This window comes from Gigantopelta aegis, chromosome 12 (assembly GCF_016097555.1).
Source record: "Gigantopelta aegis isolate Gae_Host chromosome 12, Gae_host_genome, whole genome shotgun sequence".
In the NCBI taxonomy this organism is placed as follows: Eukaryota; Metazoa; Mollusca; class Gastropoda; order Neomphalida; family Peltospiridae; genus Gigantopelta; species Gigantopelta aegis.
The window spans coordinates 36,465,731-36,486,465 of NC_054710.1; the positions used below are offsets into that span (position 1 = coordinate 36,465,731).

At 39.9% G+C, this 20,735-nt stretch overlaps 1 protein-coding gene across 1 annotated transcript; it reads left to right on the plus strand.

Annotated features, from left to right (window-relative positions):
* Nucleotides 1-488: 488 nt before the first annotated feature.
* Nucleotides 489-17,963, plus strand: LOC121386903. Its single transcript, XM_041517943.1, has 5 exons — nucleotides 489-606; nucleotides 4,830-6,016; nucleotides 15,535-15,609; nucleotides 17,008-17,046; nucleotides 17,336-17,963. The coding sequence occupies exons 1-5, from the start codon at nucleotides 525-527 to the stop codon at nucleotides 17,336-17,338; spliced, it is 1,386 nt and encodes a 461-aa protein (XP_041373877.1). The 5' UTR covers nucleotides 489-524; the 3' UTR covers nucleotides 17,339-17,963.
* Nucleotides 17,964-20,735: the final 2,772 nt, after the last annotated feature.

Below are 20,735 nucleotides of genomic sequence, written 5' to 3' on the forward strand. Positions count from 1 at the left end.
TAAACAAAATTAATGAGTAAGGTTCGAACATTGTGCAGCTGCCAGTTTTACAGTGTGAAAATATAACGCATGTTCTATGTTGTCTGTTGCCAGATCTGTAGTTTGCGCCAACACAGACGCGGTGTGTTTTGTCACATTCGATTCAGTGTGTTTTATTTGTGACTAGTACCATGCTTCCCAGACCCAGACCCGGTGTGTTTTGGGTCTAATCTAGTGGTGTCGTTAAAACTGACTATACCCCCGTAACGTCACAGAATGCGTGAATCTACACCCACCAGCCCCCTCGACCGTTACAGACGGGATAGTACATACCACAGCCTTTGTTACACCAATTGTCTCTAGCACTGGCTGGAGCGATATGTAACGGGGATCGATCCTAGACCGACATCGCATCAGGCCAGAGCTTGACCGCGACACGGCGCTGTGACGTCATAGCTTTAATTGCCTAAATGACGTCAGAATGCTAATTATTCAATGACGTATTCGATGCTCCCAAAGTGTTACAGGTATACAAAAACAAAAATATGGGACCGAAGCTAAGCAAGTGTCATATGGGTCATACTGGTGGACAAGACGGACAGATGGACTCCCACCACGCGTCCGGAGGTACGTCACCACGATTTGCATTGTTAACATAGTAATTAAAATGTGTAAGCCTATAGGCTATTTAATAAAAGGGCTCAATTAAAGTTGCAATTAAAGTTGCAATTATTATTATTATTATTATTATTATTATTATTATCATCATCTTCTTCATCTTCTGTTTCTTCTTCATCATCATCATCATCATCATCATCATCATCATTATCATTATTACTACTACATTATTATTATTATAATTATTATTATTATTATTATTGTGTTAACCCGGATACCACACAACAAATGATGTGCATCATAAGAAAATTATAACATACATTTATATACACTAATACAGAACATATATTCCAGATCTATGTGTACCAAATGTGTAACGTAAAGATAGATAATTCTACTATCACGAACATTCTGTCACGTCTAGTGTCTTCACGAGTACTCAAGCAAGACTTGAATCCGTTCACAGGACTCGAGTACCCGTGCAAGGAACTCTCATTTTTATTAATTATTATTATTTTTTATTATTATTATTATTTTACGTCATTTCGCCATATGCTTGCAGCGGGTTACATTATAGGGCTAGGATGTGTGGAATGCAATACAATGGCATGATTTGACATCCATATTCAGCGCTGGAATTAAGATTCATAATGCTATTTTACTTTATTCTTTAGTCTCATTATCATCTAGTGTAAGTGTAAGGTACTCGGGTCCAGATCGAGTTTGACCCTCGTGGAGGCCCTAGTCAGGTCCAAGTATTTAGTTTCTTTTAATTACTGTTATAAATAATATAAAAACTATGCTCGCACACACACACAAACAAATAATCACGCACACTCACGTGTTCTCACAGGCACGTACTTTCTCGCACATACTTTGGGCAGCGGACCCACAAACACACACACGCACGCACACATGACACACACGTACACATGACACACACACACATGTATGTAGTATGTATGTATGTATGTATGTATGTTGTATGTATGTATGTTGTATGTATGTATGTATGTATGTAACAGTATGTAACAGTATGTATGTATGTATGTATGTATTAGTATGTATGTATGTATTTTTATATTTTGAATATCTCTATTGTATGTCTGTCGGGTTTTGACTTAAACATACATATATTCAATGACGCACTGGCACAGGGGATATTAAAATCCTTTATTGCCTTCACAAATGTCCTCATGCCGTTACCGAGACCCGAACCTGTGGCACCCAATCGCCCGCAATTGTTGGGCCGGAACGCTACCAATCAGACCAACTACGTTCCACTGTAACAGTATGTATGTATGTATGTATTAGTATGTATGTATGTACGTACGTATACACACACACACACACACACACCTACACACACACACACCTACACACACACACACACACACACACACACTACCTACGCACACACCTACACACACACACACACACACACACACACACACCTACTCCACCCCACCCACCCCAACACACCGTAAACGTGCGAAATCTGTAGCAACTACGATGATGACATTTAAGAATTAAACTGGTTCATACCTTTCTGGTCGTTAAAAGAAATCAGTGAATAATAATACTAATAATAATAAAGAGCAAGAAACAAAAACACCCTCCCCCCCAAAAAACCCCCACAAAAAACCCAACAACAACTCCAAAACAAACAAACAAAAAACCCAAACAAACAACAAAAAACCCGGGTACAAAACGTCTCGTAACCCACTAAACGAACAGATCTGGCAACAGCCGACATATTAGAACATGCGCTATATTTTCACACTGCCAGACTGGCAGCTGCAACCTGTGCATGTCATATTAAAAAAAATATTTAAAAAAAAAGAGAAAACAAAAGAGGAAAAATATATATTAATCAAAGTAGGATTCGTATAATTATTGTTGGTGATTATAGGAGAAAATATATGTAAAGATATGAACGCAGTTAATATACATGTATATTGAAAACTTGTAACAGTTACAGACCCAGACATCAAAATACACCTGGTGTAGCGACTGCCACACTCGCCAGACCCAGACCGAGCTTTGGTGTGTTTTGGGCCTTAGTTGTTAGTGACATGGAAGTCAGTATAGTGTCCTTAAGTTTCTTCTTGACTTGTTAAACTCGCTCTTGATGGAAGCCTGTATTTGTCGGCCTAAAGTTAAAGGGACAGTTACCGGTCTCGGTGGCGCAGTGGTTAAGCCATCGGACTACAGGCTGGTAGGTACTGTGTTCGGATCGAGGCATGGGATTTTTAATCCAGATACCGACTCCAAACCTTGAGTGAGTGCTCCGCAAGGCTCAATGGGTAGGTGTAAACCACTTGCACCGACCAGTGATCCATAACTGGTTCAACAAAGGCCATGGTTTGTGCTATCCTGCCTGTGGGAAGTGCAAATAAAAGATCCCTTGCTGCTTATCGTAAAAGAGTAGCCTATGTGGCGAGAGCGGGTTTCCTCTAAAAAAACAGTGTTAGAATGACCATATGTTTGACGTCCAATAGCCGACGATAAGATAAAAAAATCAATGTGCTCTAGTGGTGTCGTTAAATAAGACAAACTTTACTTTAAAGTTTATTTTGTTTAACGACAACACTATCTAGAGCACATTGATTGATTAATCATCAGTTATTGGATGTCAAACATTTGGCAGTTCTGACACGTAGTCATCAGAGGAAACCTGCGACATTTTGTTCTAGTACAGCAAGGGATCTTTTATATCCCACAGACAGAAAAACACATACCACAGCCTTTGACCAGTTGTGGTGCACTGGTTGGAACGAGAAAAAAACCCATTCAGCTGAATGAATCCACCGAGGTGGTTCGATCCTGCGACGCAAGCACCCCAAGCGAGCACTTAACCGACTGAGCTAAATTCCCCCCTCCCCATCAACCCTAAGTCCGATGGTTTAGCCACTATACTACCAAGGCCAATTAACCTTTTATTAATGAACCGTGATTTTAAAATGATTTGTCCTACCTCACCCCAAACCTCTCGTCACTGTCAAGCAGACACGTCCTCTTTTCCTTATTATTATTATTATTATTACTACCACTATCACCACCACCACCACTACTACTATTTATACTACGACTGCTACTACTGTTGCTGTTGCTGCGGCTGCTGCTACTGATGCTGCTGCTACTACTACTGCTACTACTACTACTACTACTACTACTACTACTACTACTACTACTACTGCTACTGCTACTACTACTACTACACTACTACTGCTGCTACTACAACTACTACTACTACTACTGCTACTACTACTACTACTGCTGCTGCTACTACTACTACTACTACTACTACTGCTACTGCTACTACTACTATTGCAACTACTACTGCTACAGCTACTGCTGCTGTAGCTGCTGTTGCCGTTGTTGCTGCTATTACTGCCTGCAGCTACTACTACTACTACTATTACTACAGTAACTGCTGCTACTACTACTACTACTATTACTACAGTAACTGCTGCTACTACTACTTCTGCTACTGTTATTCATACTATTACTGTTACTATTACTATTATTACTACTACTACTACTACTACTACTACCACTACTGCTACTGTTATTCATACTACTACTGTTACTGCTACTACTACTACTACTACTACTACTACTACTACTGTCATTCATACTATTACTGTTACTACTACTACTACCACTACTGCTACTTATGCTGCTGCTACTACTGCTACTACTATCATTCATACTACTACAGTTACTACTCCTACTACTACTACTACTGTTGCTGATACCGCTGCTACCGCTGCTACTACTACTGCTACTACTATTACTACTACTACTACTACTACTACTACTACAGTACTACTGCTACTACTGCTGCTACTACTATTGCTACTACTACTACTACTACTGCTACTACTACTGCTACTACTACTAATACTACTACTACAGTAACTGCTACTAATATTACTGCTGCTACCACTACTACTGTTACTACTACTACTGCTACTACTACTACTGCTACACTACTGCTACTACTACTGCTACTACTACTTCTGTTACTACTACTACTGCTACACTACTGCTACTACTACTACTAATAATAATACTACTGCTGCTGCTGCCTATGCTGCTGCTACTACTATTACTACTAATACTACTACTACTACTACTACTACTACTACTACTACTGCTGCTACTACTACTACTATTTATTTATTTATTTATTTATTTATCATAAATGGGTGGTTCACTGTTTTCAGATCTACACTCAGCTGGACCGTCGCATTCAACGCCTCTTGAGATACTGACCCAGTCTACGTTATCGTCTGCTCCGGGACTGCGGCGTTCACCGTCTGAATTGTCTCCCCAATCCGAGGTGCTAACATCTCCCGTACAGTCGCCATCTTCACAACAGTCGCAGTCAGACTCACAGCACTGGCTTTTCCCGGGACAGCTGTCGTCGGACTCATTGCAGAGGACGTTGCCTCCTGGCCAGATGCCGTCGGAGCTTGGAACGACGCCGCCGTGGCTGTCCCCACAACCTTCGCCGCCACGCCGACTGCGTCAGCTACACGAGACCAGCAGTGAACCCGTGTCGAATTTCGATGGGCTGTCGTCGTCGTCTCTGGACGTGCGGTCGTCAGCCCATCGTGTGCGTCCTAGTGTCGGACTGACGGCCATGTCGCAGCAGTCGACGTCGTCACATTCGGCGACTAAGCGAGAACTAGAGTCTGACCAAAGATGGACATCTCAGGAAGGGGAGTTTAGCCCAAGACGAGCATCTCAAGACCTTCAGGCTGGTCATAGACGACCATCTCAAGAACTACAGGCTGGTCAAAGACGACCATCTCAAGACCTTCAGGCTATCCAAAGACGACCGTCTCAAGAACTACAGGCTGGTCAAAGACGACCATCTCAAGACCTTCAGGCTATCCAAAGACGACCGTCTCAAGAACTACAGGCTGGTCAAAGACGACCATCTCAGGAACTACAGGCTGGTCAAAGACGACCATCTCAGGAACTACAGGCTGGCCAAAGACGACCATCTCAGGAACTACAGGCTGGTCAAGGGCGTTCTTCACGACGGCCGTCCGTCGTAGAACTAGAATCTGGTCCAGAGATACAGTTCATTCCTGGACAAACGTATCCTGCTGCCCGGGAGACACCCGTTGACTCGTACACCAATCGCGAAAACATACAGCGTCGCTCGTCCACGCGCTGGCATGCGCCGATGATCGACCTGATCGGTGATCCTGACGACGAGGACACTTCTCCGCCGATTCAATCCAATTCTTCCAGGAGGCAACCGCCTGCCAGGCATGAACAGTCCCCCGCCAAGCCAGAGTCCACTTCCGTCTCGTTTTCTGGAAGCAGGCGCCGTTCATCTGCACGCAAGTCGTCTGCGGACAGTAACGCACCAGCTTTAGTACCACTATCAAACGGACGTGTAAGTTGTATTTCCCTCGTTGTTCTCCGTCCCAGGTCGGGTGACCGGCCATACCAGAGACCCAATCTGATTAAAATTAGCTCTACTGGGTCTACCAGTAGATCTAACAGCATTGCGTGGACTCCCATGTCCAGGTGACATTTCATCTATAAATAACAATTTAAATATCGACCAATTACACTTCGCCTTTTATATAGCGTTATTCGAGAGCATACAAATTCTAAAAATATCGGGCGAGAAAAGTGCAGTAATAAACTTGGATTGTATACTAGTATAGACAGGTTTATTGGCCAGTGACGTCAAAGTACTGTGCGCGGCCATGTTTAGAATCACGTGATCGGTCCGCCATTAAGGGAGTGAAACTCGCACAGTAATAACATGTGAAGGCATTGCATCTGGGTGCATTTTCATTATTTATTACTTTTTCAGTACATTTTGTGAAAGCAAAACCAGTATGTCGAATAATACAACCTCATTTAAAAATTGTAGATTCATATCAAAGCTGGTGGAAAGGTATTAATCCTTAAAAACATAGATAATAAAGCATGTATATATATATACACGCCAATACAAAAGCATAACCAATAATTTAAACTTTGCATAAGCAGGTATAATTTCCCTGGACATATAGCCTAATATATTGAACTTTAAAACGATAGTTTAGCCTCAGCGGACGAGGGTATCAGATGCCCCCCCAGCCTAAGCTCCTGTTTTGTTTGTACTTGTCTTGGGCATCATCAGTAGGCCTAAGTGTCAAAATTGTATTGACTAATCAGATGCGCGTTTTCAGGGGAATTTAGTGTTGTATATTGTGGATGATTAATTTAAAAAAAAAAAATTCCAGGAAACAAAAGATAATAATTTTAAAAATATATATAATAATTATAAAATAATAACAAATAAATAAATTAATAATTTTTTTATTTTATTTATTTATTATTATTATTATTATTCTTTATTTATTAATTAATAATAAAAATAATAATAATATTTTTTTATTTTTTTTTTAATCGACGAAATGGGTGTGGGTGCGAATTTCGGTATGGCATGCATGCGTGTTATTTATCATTTTATCGCACACATTTAACACTATAATAACTATAAATACTATAAACACTATAAAAAATAAAAATAAATAACAGAAAAATAAATAACAGAAAAATATTTCGCAGTGTTAACTGCGCCCCACTTCAACCACATGATCACATCTGGCTCAATGGGTAGGTGTAAACCACTTGCACCGACCAGTGATCCATAACTGGTTCAACAAAGGCCATGGTTTGTGCTATCCTGCCTGTGGGAAGCGCAAATAAAAGATCCCTTGCTGCCTATCGGAAGAGTAGCCCATGTAGTGGCGACAGCGGGTTTCCTCTCAAAATCTGTGTGGTCCTGAACCATATGTCTGACGCCATATAACCGTAAAATAAAATGTGTTGAGTGCGTCGTTAAATAAAACACTTCTTTTTTTATCACATCTGGAATATCCCAGAGCTAATAATAGTAACAGCTAAAACGTTGAAATCTACTCTAGATCTAAGGTGAGTCTTTCTTTCTTTTAAAAATGGTACACCAATTCTACAAACGTACACAATTGAAATACTTTTCTATATTTTAGGATGCATTCAGTAAAGTTTCACATAATAACCATAACAATTATTTACACTTGCGTGTGTTTAATTTATTCACTATACTTTTGTATTGGCGTGTATAGAGGGTTACGCGTCATTCTAGATTACCCACGATCCATAGCGGTCGGCCATGTTGGAAGGCATCAACACCTAATAATAGCTAGGCCTACTTGTCGAATCTTTTTGTTAGATTTCATTCGTCCTGAACCAACATAATGCCGACTACTTGTGGCATTGTCAGTTGTAATGCCCTCTACGGGAGAGACAAGGGATTTATATAATTTTTTTTTTTGGGGGGGGGGGGGGGGGGGGGGGGGGTTGTTCCTAGCATTATCACGCACCAGGGTGAAGAAACTAAAGAAAAAAGTGAAAGACGAAGGAGGCTTTGGCCCAAACTTTTCATTTTGGCTTAAGTTTCAGCTATAAACCGATCGGACCTAGGACATGTCCTATTGATTATCTTATAACAAAAACTGACAGTTCAAACCCAGTTTTTGATAAAATTGTGTGTGTTGTGCCGTTACAAATATGTACCCATCAGTTGTTCCATTTGACTGAAGAATGGAAATGTCATCACACACCTGTAAATATGTTTTATTAGGACATTTATAATTAACATCTGAATACCCTGGGAAAAAATACATTCAAAACAGATTAACTTGAAAAATAATTATCTCCAAAAAGAACTCTATATATTAACAAAAATAATCCTCCAAACATGTTTGCAGTTTATTACTAGTCACTGTTGAGAATATTGGTAATTTTCAGTCATTGATTAGTGAATAACCCTAGCTGCACTGGTGAGCCCTGGGAGGGGCGAAACATGTTAATGAACTAGGTAATGGTGTAAGAAATATTGGTCGCCTGTGTTCTACCTAGTACTTGTGCGCCAAAAAAATTAAAACAAATTGATTACCATATGAGTGGTATGTGCTGCCCAGTTTTGGAACAGTTTAAAAAAACAAAAAACAACCCTGACTATGTCCTCCACCAAAAAGTAAAAATTTCATTAGTCATTTAATAAACACCATTCAAAATACACCACTAGAGCATATTGTTTATTAATCACCGGCTATTGGATGTCAAACATTTCTTAATTTTTACAAATAGTCTTAGAAAGAAAACCCACTACTTGTTTCCAAGTAGCAAGACACGTACAAAATCAACACTTATCCGTTTATCCTGACAAGTGTAAATCTACTGGGGGGGGGGGGGGGGGGGGGGGGGGGGGGGGGGGGGGTTGGGGGATAAAATGTACCTCTGTGTATTGTTCAATGCATCTTCATTTTGAACAATCAAAACCAATGTCCATGTACTTGAATAAAACAAACAGGTGACAATATTGGTGGACAAGTATATTTCTAGATGTACTTGTCCTGTGGACTAGTAAAACATTGTGCTTATTTTTATCACTGGCAAGGAATATTTTATATGCACCATCCCAGAGACAGGGTAGCACATACCACATCCTTTGATATACCAGCCGTGGTGCACTGGCTGGAACACGGAATAGCCCAATGTGCCCACAGACAGGGATCGATCCCACACCAGACAAGCAGTTTACCACTGGACTACGTCCCAGACCCTATGTAACAAAGTAATGACACCTATATAGGTGCTAACAAAATAACTAATCACTAAAAAAGTGTTGTTAAATTATAATCATCATAACTGAATTTAACTTGCAATATTGAGGCCTATAATTTTTTCCCCCATTTTATGACTGTGTACACGTTTCGCCCTCCCAGGGCTCATCAGTGCAGCTTGGGTTTCATATCAGTTAGTATTGATAAGAAAACTGCAGACGTGTTTTTTGGCGAGTTCTTTGGTGAGTTTGTCATCGTTCACATAGTTTTATAATTAAATTCAATGTTCATAAATCCATCACCAGTGATACTAAATACCTGTAAATGTGTACAGTAGTTTGTATTTGAAAAGTTATTTTCTTTTAGTTTTATTAAAACATTTCACTTTCTTCACTGCCACTCCCTTCCTATAGCCAATACAATACGACTTTCCAGTGAGTGCTTTCTTTAATTTCATACAAGAAAAATGAAACCATTCAAATGGCTTGTGGGGACAGTCTCCTGAATCGCATGCGATAATTGAATCATCACAAATACAATATAGTGCTGGATCTTCATCTGATTTGTCAAGTGTAGCACCAGAATTGATGGATCAGTCGGCAGTTCTGGTACACAGTCTTTGAGCAAAGTACTCTGAGGATATTTCATGTTCCACATTAAAACGTGTGTCAAGTGACTGGACAGCAGTTTATACTTTTTTCTTGCTCACCAGCTGGGGTTTTTTTAAAGTTCTAGATGTAGTGAAGTTAATGTTTTTAAGTGGTGCATAGTCAACAGAAGTTCGTGACGAAGGCAACATTCAGTAGGCTGGTTCCTGTTTCACGGTGCTGCTTTCCCTTAACCTTACACTGGCTTCTATATAAAATAACGTGGATGCCATATAAGAAAATGATTCGCCAAGTCCTGCTTTACAATTACAATGGGCACAAAGAACTTTACCAGCTTTATCAAAAATAATCCACGAATAAAGCGATGTGTTATTAAGTCGTTGTGAATGCATCACCCTTGCACGTATCACATGGACTGAATAATGGATGTAAACACCAACATTCCTCACCCAACCACACACAAAATGGTCACATGCATCCAAACTTTTATAATTCTGGAAGTCCTTCAGCGTATAAAAAGAGCTTGGCTAAAAATCAGGTAATTTATCAGATCTGCATACGTAAATGATGGATAGAAATGGGGGTCCTGAAGCCATTTTCCATCGGCGATTTTGTAGTGTACGAATCCTCCTTCCCAATAGATGCAGTTTTTTCCATATCTGCTTTTTGCGTCTTATCCAATGTATCAAAATAATCCTGCATGTTATCAAAATAATGCAGTGTCTACTAACAGTAAAAAAATTAAATATTTAAAAGGAAGCTCGTATTTGTATACAACAATGAAACGCTATTGTTTGCCCTCCACCATAGCCGGCCACACAGAGGTATGAGTAATATTGCTATTTTTAGCACATATCGCGGAACCCTCTATAGGTGCTTTATTATTTATGTTTTTAACCATTGACATATTTCTACCGACATTTATATGAATATACAATCTTTAAATGAGGTTGAATTATCCAACAGACTGGTTTTGCTTTTGCAAAACGTTCCAAAAAAGTCATAAAGACTGAAATTGCGCCCAGCTGCAATGCCGTCACATGTTATTGTTGCGTGAATTTCACTCCCTTAATGGCGGCCGTACGGTTACGCCATCTATCGACAACGTCATAAACTGCTGGGCGACAATCGGAAAAACCCGTCTATAAACAGATTTTATGGCTATACCATCACGGGTTTTTTTCGTCTTGAAACGAATTTTATATAAACTTTTATATTGCAATTAGTTTTCGGCATACTTCGTAATTCACCGAATCATTTCGTATACCCTCGGCATAATCCCGAATGTTTTCAAATTCTTATCAAATCACTGGCATGATTTTGTAAGTAAGGTTTTGATTGGTCGAATGAAAGGTCAACTGGACATGAGCTCCCACGGGCTGCTGTTAGATCCACATGTAATAGTGGAGCTAATTTTAATTAGATTGACCAGAGACTGGACCTGAGACGGACATGTCTGAAACCATTGGGGTATATGGGAATGTAAACCGGCCTCGGTGGTGTCGTGGTTAAGCCATCGGACATAAGGCTGGTAGATACTGGGTTCGCAGCTTAGTACCGGCTCCCACCCAGAGCGAGTTTTAACGGCTCAGTGGGTAGGTGTAAGACCACTACATCCAACTTTTCTCTCACTAACCACTAACGACTAGCCCACTGTCCTGGACAAATAACCCAGATAGCTGAGGTGCGTGCCCAGGACAGCGTGATTGAACCTTAATTGGATATAAGCACAAAAATAAGTTGAAATGAATGAAATGGGAATGTAAATATATATTCCGAGTGCGAGCCCTCATATTATTCATGCAGTGTGTTGAAACATTTATATAAGTGGCTCTATCACTACCTACCGGCCTCGGTGGCGTCGTGGTTAGGCCATCGGTCTACAGGCTGATAGGTACTGGGTTCGGATCCCAGTCGAGGCATGGGATTTTTAATCCAGATACCGACTCCAAACCCTGAGTGAGTGCTCCGCAAGGCTCAATGGGTAGGTGTAAACCACTTGCACCGACCAGTGATCCATAACTGGTTCAACAAAGGCCATGGCTTGTGCTAGCCTGCCTGTGGGAAGCGCAAATAAAAGATCCCTTGCTGCCTGTCGTAAAAGAGTAGCCTATGTGGCGACAGCGGGTTTCCTCTAAAGACCAGTGTCAGAATGACCATATGTTTGACGTCCAATAGCCGATGATAAGATAAAAATTCAATGTGCTCTAGTGGCGTCGTTAAATAAAACAAACTACTATCACTACCTCTTAAAGCAGTCGCTACTCACGTAGTGTGATAAAACATTTATATAAGTGGCTCTATCACTACCTCTTAAAGCAGTCGCTACTCATGTAGTGTGATAAAACATTTATATAACTGGCTCTATCACTACCCCTTAAAGCAGTCGCTACTCATGTAGTGTGATATAACTGGCTCTAACACTACCTCTTAAAGCAGTCGCTACTCATGTAGTGTGATAGAAAATTTATATAAGTGGCTCTATCACTACCTCTTAAAGCAGTCGTTACTCATGTAGTGTGATAAAACATTTATGTAAGTGGCTCTATCACTATCTCTTAAAGCAGTCGCTACTCATGTAGTGTGATAAAACATTTATGTAAGTGACTCTATCACTACCTCTTAAAGCAGTCGCTACTCATGTAGTGTGATGAAACATTTATGTAAGTGGCTCTATCACTACCTCTTAAAGCAGTCGCTACTCATGTAGTGTGATGAAACATTTATATAAGTGGCTCTATCACTACCTCTTAAAGCAGTCGCTACTCATGTAGTGTGATGAAACATTTATATAAGTGGCTCTATCACTACCTCTTAAAGCAGTCGCTACTCATGTAGTGTGATGAAACATTTATATAACTGGCTCTATCACTACCTCTTAAAGCAGTCACTACTCATGTAGTGTGATAGAACATTTATATAAGTGGCTCTATCACTACCTACTCATGTAGTGTGATAAAACATTTATATAAGTGGCTCTATCACTATCTCTTAAAGCAGTCGCTACTCATGTAGTTTGATAGAACATTTATATAAGTGGCTCTATCACTATCTCTTAAAGCAGTCGCTACTCATGTAGTGTGATGAAACATTTATATAAGTGGCTCTATCACTACCTCTTAAAGCAGTCGCTACTCATGTAGTGTGATGAAACATTTATATAACTGGCTCTATCACTACCTCTTAAAGCAGTCGCTACTCATGTAGTGTGATAGAACACTCTATCACTACCTCTTAAAGCAGTCGCTACTCTATCACTACCTCTTAAAGCAGTCGCTACTCATGTAGTGTGATAGAACATTTATATAAGTGACTCTATCACTACCTCTTAAAGCAGTCGCTACTCATGTAGTGTGATAGAACATTTATATAAGTGACTCTATCACTACCTCTTAAAGCAGTCGCTACTCATGTAGTGTGATAGAACATTTATATAAGTGACTCTATCACTACCTCTTAAAGCAGTCGCTACTTCATGTAGTGTGATAGAACATTTATATAAGTGACTCTATCACTACCTCTTAAAGCAGTCGCTACTCATGTAGTGTGATAGAACATTTATATAAGTGGCTCTATCACTACCTCTTAAAGCAGTCGCTACTCATGTAGTGTGATAGAACATTTATATAAGTGACTCTATCACTACCTCTTAAAGCAGTCGCTACTTATGTAAGTGTGATAGAACATTTATATAAGTGACTCTATCACTACCTCTTAAAGCAGTCGCTACTCATGTAGTGTGATAGAACATTTATATAAGTGACTCTATCACTACCTCTTAAAGCAGTCGCTACTCATGTAGTGTGATGAAACATTTATATAAGTGGCTCTATCACTACCTCTTAAAGCAGTCGCTACTCATGTAGTGTGATAGAACATTTATATAAGTGACTCTATCACTACCTCTTAAAGCAGTCGCTACTCATGTAGTGTGATAGAACATTTATATAAGTGACTCTATCACTACCTCTTAAAGCAGTCGCTACTTATGTAAGTGTGATAGAACATTTATATAAGTGACTCTATCACTACCTCTTAAAGCAGTCGCTACTCATGTAGTGTGATAGAACATTTATATAAGTGACTCTATCACTACCTCTTAAAGCAGTCGCTACTCATGTAGTGTGATGAAACATTTATATAAGTGGCTCTATCACTACCTCTTAAAGCAGTCGCTACTCATGTAGTGTGATAGAACATTTATATAAGTGGCTCTATCACTACCTCTTAAAGCAGTCGCTACTCATGTAGTGTGATAGAACATTTATATAAGTGACTCTATCACTACCTCTTAAAGCAGTCGCTACTCATGTAGTGTGATAGAACATTTATATAAATGGCTCTATCACTATCTCTTAAAGCAGTCGCTACTCATGTAGTGTGATGAAACATTTATATAACTGGCTCTATCACTACCTCTTAAAGCAATCGCTACTCATGTAGTGTGATAAGAATTTATATAACTGGTTCTATCATTATTTATTAAAGCAATATATTAGACTCAAATATTTTATGACGCATACAATTCGTATGACGTTGCCATGGCGTTAGAGTCTCAGATTTTATTAGCGTCATGAGTCTATAGTCCGTCCCATTATTCTACAATTTTTTTTTTTTTTTTTTTTTTTTTTTTTTTTTTTTTTTTTTTTTAAATAATTTCAGTTATGTTTCAAAAGAATAAAAGTGTTTTGGAACTAACAAAATAAAAACCAACAAGAAAACCCCCACTATTTTTGTACGCAATTTAGAAAATAATCGGCTCAGAAATAAATAACTTGTACTAAATTCCATAGTATGAAACAAAAGGCGCTCCCTGTGGGAAGGACTATACACTATAAAAGTTTAATAAGCACAGAACTTGGAAGCCTTCAAAACATTTCATGGTAGAAACTCGATGTTGACTTGATATGCTTATGACGGGTTCCACGGGTGGGGCAGGATATGCACCGCTTTCGCGAACATCTGCTATCACTGTTGTCCACGTGCCCCACGAGTGCATACCATCACAGCCGTATATATTCCTTTGAGCTCTATCCTGTGCAAGTTTGGGTTTTCTAAGCTAGTCTTGGAAGTGGCAGTCCTCGATGCAAATGTTCATCTTGTTACCAATCTCCTAGGGGAGTGGCGGACCTCCTACAGGCGGTGCAGTAGGAATGAAACATCCTGTTACGATTCTCCTAGGGAGTGGCAGTCCTCCTACAGGCGGTGCAGTAGGAATGAAACATCCTGTTACGATTCTCCTAGGGAGTGGCAGTCCTCCACAGGACGAGCACCTGATGGAAGATCACGGAAACAATGACGACTTTGCTTAATCCGTTTAACTCTGTCTTATGCAGAGATACGAGTTTGATATCGGAATACGGTTTTGTTGTTCAGATTTGATTCTAGAGATTTTAACGAATGATGTGTAAAAAGAGAAAAACCCAAGACCTAACACACACACACAAAAAAAAAAAAAAAAAAAAAAAAAAAAAAACTTCAAAGAAAAACAAACAACATCCCCCCCCCCCCCCCCCAACTCCCAAACCGAAAAACAAAACAAAAACAAAACAAAACACAAACACAAACAAACCCACCCCATAACCCAAAATAACAACAAAAATAACGGTCGGGTATCAATTTTATTAGGACTTTATAATCCAAGTTCAGTTGAATGAAATGGTGCTACTTACATTAAACACATTCTCTTTTGACAGGTTCTGAGAGGTATATGTAAAACATCCTGCTTCAGGACTCGCAAGAACGTCTCGTTTGGATGTGTGTACGTCAAGGTGTGCTGGCTGTCTGTCTATCTACCTACTTGCCTATCTACCTGCCTATCTATCTACCTATCTATCTACCTGCATATCTGCCTATCTATCTACCTATCTATCTACCTGCATATCTGCCTATCTATCTACCTATCTATCTACCTGCATATATGCCTATCTATCTACATATCTATCTACCTGCATATCTGCCTATCTATCTACCTGCATATCTGCCTATCTATCTACCTATCTATCTATCTACCTGCATATCTGCCTATATATCTACCTGTCTACCTGCATATCTGCCTATCTATCTACCTGTCTGTCTACCTGCATATCTGCCTATCTATCTACCTGTCTGTCTACCTGCATATCTGCCTATCCATCTACCTGTCTGTCTACCTGCATATCGACCTGCATATCTACCTGCCTATCTATCTACCTGCCTATCTAATTGCCTATCTACCTATATATCTACCTATCTATATATCTACCTATCTATCTACCGATGTATATATCTACCTATTTATATATCTACCTATCTATCTACCTACCTATTCTATCTATTCTACCTACCTACATGCTTATCCATCTATCTACCTGCTTATCTACCTATCTATATATCCGCCTATATACCTGCCTATCTACCTATCTACCTGCCTATCTAACCATCTATATATCTATCTACCTTCCTATTTACCTGCCTGTCTACCTACCTACCTACCTGCTTATCCATCTATCTACCTGCCTATCTACCTATCTATATATCTGCCTATATACATGCCTATCTACCTGTCTACTTGCCTATCTATATGCCTATTTACCCTATCTACCTACCTGCCTATATACCTGCCTATATACCTGCCTATCTATCTATCTATCTATCTATCTATCTATCTATATATATATATACTACCACCACCACCACTATCACTACCACTACTGCTGATGTTACAACAACAACAACAACAACTACTACTACTACTACTACTACTACTACTGCTACTACTACTACTACTACTACTACTACCGTCATCTAGTTCAGATAAGACTGGAATAGTCAAAACTAAAGAATGATAACTATTATTTCACTAAATGTTGTTGTTGTGTGTATGTATGTATGCGTGTGCGTGTGTATGTATGCGCGTGCGTGTGTATGTATGCGCGTGTGTGCGCGTGTGTGTGATTTTATATAACGGTAATATTTTTGTGTTTGTGTCTTTTTTTGTCTTTTTTTTTATTTGCACACATCAAGAAAGATGACTATAATATAATTTAGTACGGTGACATTAAATTTGTTAACCCTTTTTGAAAATAACTTTGTGTGTGTGGGTGTATTTGTACAACTGCATATGCTGCACTGTACCGGAAACATGATAATACGCATTTCTTCTTGTTTTCTTTTCTTGGTTCCTGAAGCAATTTGAAAAGGAAGACAGCGAAACTGCCAGCTCAGAGGTAAAACAAGCACAGAGAGAGACACAGAGAGACAGAGAGAGAAAGAGAGAGAGAAAGACAAACGAGATGAGAGAGAGAGAGAGAGAGAGAGAGAGAGAGAGAGAGAGAGAGAGAGAGAGAGAGAGAGAGAAAGACAGACAGACGGAGACGAGAGTAGCGAAGTGACAGAGAGAGAGAGAGAGAGAGAGAGAGAGAGAGAGAGAGAGAGAGAGAGAGAGAACCAACAAACAAACATTCCTTTCCAATCCTCAGTTTTGCTTACGTTATGAGTTTCAGTTTTGTGTTTCAGTGACCTCGACTGAAACACGCAGTCACCATACGGAGGCTGTAGCCACGCATCACCACGGAGGCTGTAGCCACGCATCACCACGGAGACGTCAGTTTGTTGACAACCGCGGACACTACCCTAAATACGAGAGTGTAGAGTGCTAGACATGGTGGTGGGTGTCTTGACGGGAATGGCGGACGTCGGGTCGTGTGTCCAGTCGTCTCCAGTTGGTTCCATACAGTGCAACCCACTTAAAGTGACAGATCCTAGTGTTTTTTAATCACTACGCCGTAATTTTCACTATTAGAGCCTTTTTTTGGTGGGTTTTTTTATAACTGAAATAGAACAAAATCATGTAATTATTTTGCATTGTGTAAAATTACAAAAATGTTTGACATTCAATAGCCGAAGATGAATAAATCAATGTTCTCTAGTGGTATGAACAAAATGAACTTTATTAGGCGGGGTCAATGAGGTGATTGGCAAGAACTGTTGAGGGAGAAAATGTCCTTACAATGGCACACACTGCGCGATTTTTGTATGCTACGACTTTAGGTCTCACTACACAAATGTCATCTGCCCTTGAAATCCATGTTAAATTGCCCAACGGCAAATGATGATTGCCAATAGAACGGGTTCTCGTTGGCACTAACAACATACACCATTGTGAACATATATTTATATAATGTTCAAAATAAGTAGGGGATATTCAAATATGACACAATATAACGGAGATGTATTAATTTTATTGCAATATTAATTAATATACAACAAGCACTCATGTGACAAGAGATTGACATTAAAGATTGTAGCCAGGATAGTGATGTGGGTCCGAAGAAGACACAGATAGGCAACGGGTGGTGCTTGTCAATTTGACGTTTTCAATATTTGCACTAGTAACCGGTAAAACCCCCCGCGGTTCGCCAATCCGACGTGGCATGCTCAATAACATTTTTGGGGATCCTGTCCAATTCCTCTTGGAGAACGGCGCCTAATTCAGCCAAGTTGGTTGACGATGACGTTCTCGGAGACGTCGTCCGATGATGTCCCACGTGTGCTCAATGGATGAAAGATCTGGGCTTAGGGCTGGCCACGGTAGTGTGGTGATGTTCTGTTGCTGCAGATACGCAGTGACCAGTAGACTCCAGTTAGCACGAGCATTGTTGTCCTGAAAAACAAAATGGCTTCCAGCCTGAAGTGTGAAGGGCACAACGACCGGCGCAATGATGTTGTCGCGGTAGTATTGCCCAGTGGCCCTCCAATGAATATGCAGCTGGGTTCTGGCAGTCATCCACGGACCCTCCTCCAAATTGGTCATGAGGACGAGTTGACGTTGGCGTAGCGTTCAATGGAATGTTGCCAGACACGCTGTTGTCGATCACGGAAGTCTGCTGTGAATCAGGACTCGTCTGAAAACATTACCTGAGCCCAACGCCTGTTAGCCCAATGTCTACGATGTGTACACCATTGACGTCTGGCAGTAATGTGTCTCACGGTCAAATGTGGGATAACGTAGGATCGACATGCGTGGATGTTACTTTTATTCAGTCTGTTACGAATAGTCTGTAACACTAGTTGTAACACGGAGTTCTCTTGCGATTTGATTAGCTGATTGACCTCGATTCCTCAACGTGTAAGTCCTAACGAAGCGGTCTTGAACCGGAGTTGTGGCCCTTGACCGTCCTGAACGAGGACGATCATCCACATTTCTGGTTTGTCAATATCAGGCCCACAATCGGCTAATGACTGATTGTGACCCATTAGGTCTACGGGCCACAATTCACTGGGTGGTGCTAGCTTGGGGCATGCCTACAACCCTGAGACGTTCCTGACGTTGGAGACGTCGCATTGTTGAAAAGTTACACAATGTTGTAAAGAATGTGACAGCAAGGTTATGATTTAGTGTCTTACTAACAAATATGAACGAATATTGCCACAGTGCGCACACAACGTATACACACTAAGTGTTCAATTTCAAATCACACCCTTCGCACGTGCAACGCGTGTCACGTGCCTCACGATCAAAACAATCGGTGCGTTTTTCCATGCTCTTTGAGTGGGAACATTAATGCACATTGTGCACTTATTTTGAGTTTTAAATCTCATTTCATTCTATAATTATTGATATTTGAAATGGAATATCCCCTACTTATTTTTAACAGTATATAAGCATTTATTTTCACTCACTAATTGAGAACATTTCCGTCTGTTGTTTGTTATATGACCGCATCTGGCTGTAGTACCGGTCCGAACAGGTGGTTCAAGAACCCATTAACACCAGCCACCTCTTCCGCTATACACCCATGCCCCCCCCCCCCCCCCCCAAAAAAAAAATTAAAAAAAAAAAAAAAAAATAATAATAAAAATAAAAAATTAAATGCATAATATTACATAATAACATGGGCGAAATTCAGCCAGAGGGATTACCATTGAAAAATAAAAATTGTTTCAATTTTCCCCCATTTACTAGAAGTGAATATGTGAGCCACAACATGTCATAATTAGGAACTATAGTGGACCGTGATTAAAGGGACACACACTGACACTTTAACAAATGAAAAACGCGTAATTTTAGAGTTAATAAAAAAAAACATGGTTCTTCCTGCTAGTTGACCCCTCCATACGGCTGGACCAATCATGTTCCGCGGTTCAAAAACCGCGGGCCCAAATTTGCTTGGACGCCATTAGGTTAGACAACATAATATTTTTCGATGTGTAACGTTTTTGTATAGTCAGCATTAAAATTAGTTAAAATAATGGTCTCCTCCAACTGAATTATAATCATAGTAAACATATACTTCTGCTGACATGTGTTAACAGCGATGACAACTATGCGGAGCCTATGATTGACGTAAAATCAGTTTTTTTCCTGCGATACCGTCCATGGTATTGAAAGTGAAGTTTTGCCGAAATCCATCAAAATTCAACCGATATATAAATTCTGCGAAGGTAAGAGTTTAAGAATCACTTTCCCTCCAATGCAATGGAATTTACTGACTCATTTAATCAGTCTTCGATGTATATATTGTCGTTAAGAATCCGTCGTTAAACTGCACACAGACGAATGGCCAAAATAAAAGTTTTAGCAAGACTGTGAAGTTGAAGACTTCCAATCGTTCCAGCATTCAGTTAATTCAGGCTTAAGTTAGGTTTAGAGTTAGTGATAGTATTAACAAGCATGCTGGAACGTTTGGAAGTCTTAGCCTTTTTTTCCTTTTATTTTTGTTTGCATGCGTGTAGGCGTGAGTGTGTATGTGCTTTTGTGTGTGTGTTTGTGGTGGGGGGGGGGGGGGGAGTAACCTATATGGTTGTGAGCTTTAGGGGGATAAGGAAGTATTGTCTGGAAAGTTATAAATTAGGCAAATTTTATGTAGGGACCCTGAAATGTTTTGAAGAAAAAGAAAAAAAAAAGTTGTGATTT